Source organism: Asparagus officinalis, chromosome 8, assembly GCF_001876935.1.
Source record: "Asparagus officinalis chromosome 8, Aspof.V1, whole genome shotgun sequence".
Taxonomy (NCBI): domain Eukaryota; kingdom Viridiplantae; phylum Streptophyta; class Magnoliopsida; order Asparagales; family Asparagaceae; genus Asparagus; species Asparagus officinalis.
The window spans coordinates 92,431,316-92,435,371 of record NC_033801.1 but is presented as its reverse complement, the minus strand read 5'-3'; the positions used below and the strand labels follow the sequence as shown (position 1 = coordinate 92,435,371).

General features: G+C 35.6%; 1 protein-coding gene across 2 annotated transcripts; it reads left to right on the top strand.

The window, feature by feature from the left end:
• On the top strand, window positions 292–3,124 carry LOC109820664 (probable transcription factor KAN3). 2 transcript variants are annotated; one of them, XM_020386845.1, is made up of 4 exons: window positions 292–467; window positions 1,095–1,171; window positions 2,467–2,619; window positions 2,718–3,124. In XM_020386845.1, exons 1-4 carry the CDS (start codon window positions 350–352, stop codon window positions 2,910–2,912), a joined length of 543 nt encoding a protein of 180 aa, XP_020242434.1. In that variant the 5' UTR covers window positions 292–349; the 3' UTR covers window positions 2,913–3,124. The 2 variants fall into 2 exon arrangements, with proteins under 2 accessions (XP_020242434.1, XP_020242433.1); XM_020386844.1 differs by having other exon boundaries at window positions 2,467–2,624; window positions 2,720–3,124.

Below are 4,056 nucleotides of genomic sequence, written 5' to 3'. Positions count from 1 at the left end.
ATTTTTTACGAATAAGTTTCTTGTGGTCCACTTTAAAAGCTCAAGAATCACCAAACATTCTTTGTCTCATCCTCTAAAAGTGGTGCGTATATATTTGAGTATAAAGAAAGAGAGATCAACTTTTTCTTTCCAACATGGGTTTTTTTTTCAACCTTTTAGATAACTGTGAGCATGTAATTATTTGATTGTACTTAGTCAAAAGTGGACTAAATTCCTTTCTTTCTCACTTTCATATATAATAATAGTATTAGGCACAAGATAAGGGAAGCTACACTGGGTTAATACCAAAGTTTTCCTATTATTTGTTGGAGGAGAGAAGTCACAAGAACTAGAAAACAAGAAGAAAACAATGAGTGAAAGAAGAGGGGTGAGAAAGTACAATAGATCAGAGGAGCCAAGGCTACGGTGGACCGAGGAGCTGCACCACCGGTTCGTGGAGGCCGTCCGATGCCTTGGAGGAGGAAGAAGTAATTATATAGCTAGGGTTTTGGGCTCTCTCTCTCTCTATTTCTATACTTCAATTTAACTAGGAATATATTGGCAAAGCATGCGTTCATGAATAACCAAATTACTTAACTTTGGAGAAATTAAATGTAGTTTTAGTGAAAGTCATGCATGCAAGGATGCGCGCGTCTAGGGATAAATCATGCATAGTCTATGTTATCTATAAATATGTACGTATGCCTCCAATTATAGCAGTTTCTCAACAGAAGAAATATGCACAAATCAGTAATTATAAAGGGTGGATAATTAATTAACTTGGATAAATTTTTCTTTTATTTTACTTGATAACATGTCTTTTTTTCAATGATAAAATTAATTAGGGCATTTACTAGTAATTTTAAGAAAATTTTTGTGACGCGCGAGAAATTGCTTAGTTTTTTGCAAATAGAAAGGGCATTTACTCGTACGTTAATAAAAGTTTTTGTAACAAGAAATCGCTTTGTTTTCTTGGAAATGAAAAGGGATTAGATTATTTGAGAAAGCAAAGAACTACTTTCAATGGAGAGTTCTGATCAGCCGCGATCAGATGGTGATTCATCTTTTATATTTTGCTATATTTGATCTGTCTTTTATTTGGGTTACATCCGCAGAAGCTACACCGAAGCGTATTCTAGAGCTGATGAATGTTAAGGAATTAAGCATATCTCACATCAAAAGCCATCTGCAGGTATGAATATCTAGTTCTCCTGGACAGATCACAATGTAGCATATCTGTTCTCTTGGACGTATAATGATTATTAGGATACATATTCTTGTGCTTCTCAGTGGACATTTTATTTTGTGGACAATATGCATTTGTGTTTTGGATTATTCTCTAGTTTCACTTTTTTTTTCCTGTGTTAATTTCGTAAAATTTTGGTTAATTCGGTCTTACTTAATTTGAGTTAGCTCTCAAGAAATTGCTTTAAATTATCTTTCTGAATTTTAACTAGCATTGTTATCCTAATGGTAATACTTAGGTAAACATGCATAGACCGGTAATTCATCAGATAAAACTGTACCGGTTGTTTTTTTACATGTATGAGTCGCCAATACGGATCTCCTCATCTACAGTGAGAGAATTTTCAAATTAATAAATATTGATTTACATAATGACTCAGATCCGTGCATTATGAGCCATGATAAACGCTCATCCTCATGTTTGTAGCAGTCATCATCTGTGTGATAGCGACTCTTAGGATGGACAGGCGGGCGCGGGGCCAGAGACCGCCACGTTGAATTCCACCCCCACCACCGTTAGCACCCCCCGCTCGCGTACGTGCGCCCGCTCCCCCCCCACTCACCGTAGCCACCCCTCCCCCCCCCCCCCCCTACACAAACACTGTAAATTTATATACAGGCTTCTGTTAATCCTCCTGTACCATGTACTATTAGGTCTCGTATATGAAGGATGAAGGACGTATCCAGTTTCTTTCAATAACCATCCAACTATGTTGACCCAAATACCGACATCTTCTCTGACCTCTTGATTTGAATAAATCCAGATCTAATGAGTCATTTTCGTAATTAAATTCTCAACAAAAATTTTCACTTTTAGAAGTTATATGCAGTTTAATATCCTAAGTAATTTTACCAGTTTTTCATACTCCGAAGATCAAATTTGTTTGAATAATACCCCAAAGTTTCATCGCACTTTTAACTTTATGATCTTCCGCTATGTCACCGTTCAAAATTCTCTATAGATCAAGGTATTACGTAAATATCACGTGATAATACTTAAATTCTTTCTAAAACTCCTTCTTTCTACTTCAGCTATTTTTAACGCAAAATCCACGAGTACTGAAATTTTATCCCTAAACTGAAAAGAAATCCCTCTAAAACTGCGTCTTTCCACTTCAGCTATTTTAACCCTACTAAAATTTTCCATCGAATTGTAACAAAAAACAATCATAGTATAACAATATTCACAATAAAAGAAATGGAATGAAGACCCTGAATTAGCTGCATTTCTTTGTCTTGCAGATGTACAGAAGCATGAGCAATAACCCCGCAAACTTTCATTTATTTCTATCAGCTAAAGACCTAAAGAAGCACAAGAACTTGCAACCAAGCACTTTTGGCAATAGCGGAGCTTGCACGTCTCAAAGTTACTGCAAAAATCCACAACTCAGCATGATCAGGTCCAACCCTTTTTATTCCTTGAAGCTGCTCACAGTTCATTCATAATTATCAGGTATCGCCAGTAGATGTTTCATGCCACAGAGTTCTTTTACAGGTTCCATTCAGAGGAAGGAAAAAGAGAAATACAAGAAAGAGCTGTTTGTGATCTTACGCTATGTTCTTCTAACTACCAAGAGACCAGTGATTGGGGTTCCAGTATCGAGTTTGACACGTTCGAGGAATCAAGTGGGTGTGAAGACAAAGTTGACAGTAGAAAAGTTAATCTGGATCTTACCATTTCTATCTAGCTAGTAGATCATGTCCACTGCATTACTGCTTGAGTATTCTAGGAATCATTGTATTGATCAGTTTGCATATATGTCAGAAAAATACAGTGCCTGTGAAGGCCAATTAAGATAGAAGTGAGCCTAGACCTGACCATGTCTTCTGTGTGTAAATGGATATCATATTATCACTGTCTTATGTATTGTACTTTGAAGTTCAGCCTAAAACATTTGTTAAATAAGTGAACATTACTTAGCAATTTTATATCTTTGTGCATTCTTTAGAAAAAGAGTTACTCTTGCCTATAAAATCAGTCTCAGTGCCATACATCAAATATACTGTCTCTAAATAAGGGAGCGACGGGAGCATTGATTGAACTTTTGGGTATGTACGTACGTATATGGACCTATTTCTCCTTGGACACTTGTACTAACGTTCAATGCTTATGATTCATCATAGATTACCTGTACTGTTGCATCCTATGTTGTTATTAGGGTGTATAAATTGAACGAATTATTGTCAAACAATTATGCTGCTGTTCGTCTTATTGTTCATCCAAATTCAATTTTGGAAGATTCACTGAGTAGAATCAAATTATCAAGTTATAGTATTTGCATTTTACATGAACAAAACCTAACATTTACAGTTAAAGCTTTTGTCTATCAATATATTTGATTAATATTTGAACTTTTAGCCCTGTTCTGATGGATTCAGTGCATCATTCTTCAAACCTGCCTGGAATATTATTGAAGATGATATGTGTAAAGCAGTGGGTGAATTCTTTTATACTGGTAAGCTCCTTGGCACTTTCAACTCAACCTCTATCACTTTAGTGCCTAAAATCCTCAATCCTAGATCTCCATCTGACTATAGACTTATCTCTAATTGTTGCAACTGTATATACAAAGTAATATCTAAAATCATTGCCACCAGAATTCAGAATGTGATTGGTTTTCTGATTGATGATGCACAAAGTGCATAAGGGTGGACTTATTTCTAACAATATTCTCCTAGCACATGAGCTATTAAAGCATTATGCATGGCAGAAAGAATGTCTCTCCAAGAGCTTGTTAGACCCTAGAATGTGGGTGATTATGGTCTTATGCTAATTTAATCCCGATTAAATATCAATTAAAATTATATTGATTAATTTGTTCTTGCAAGAAT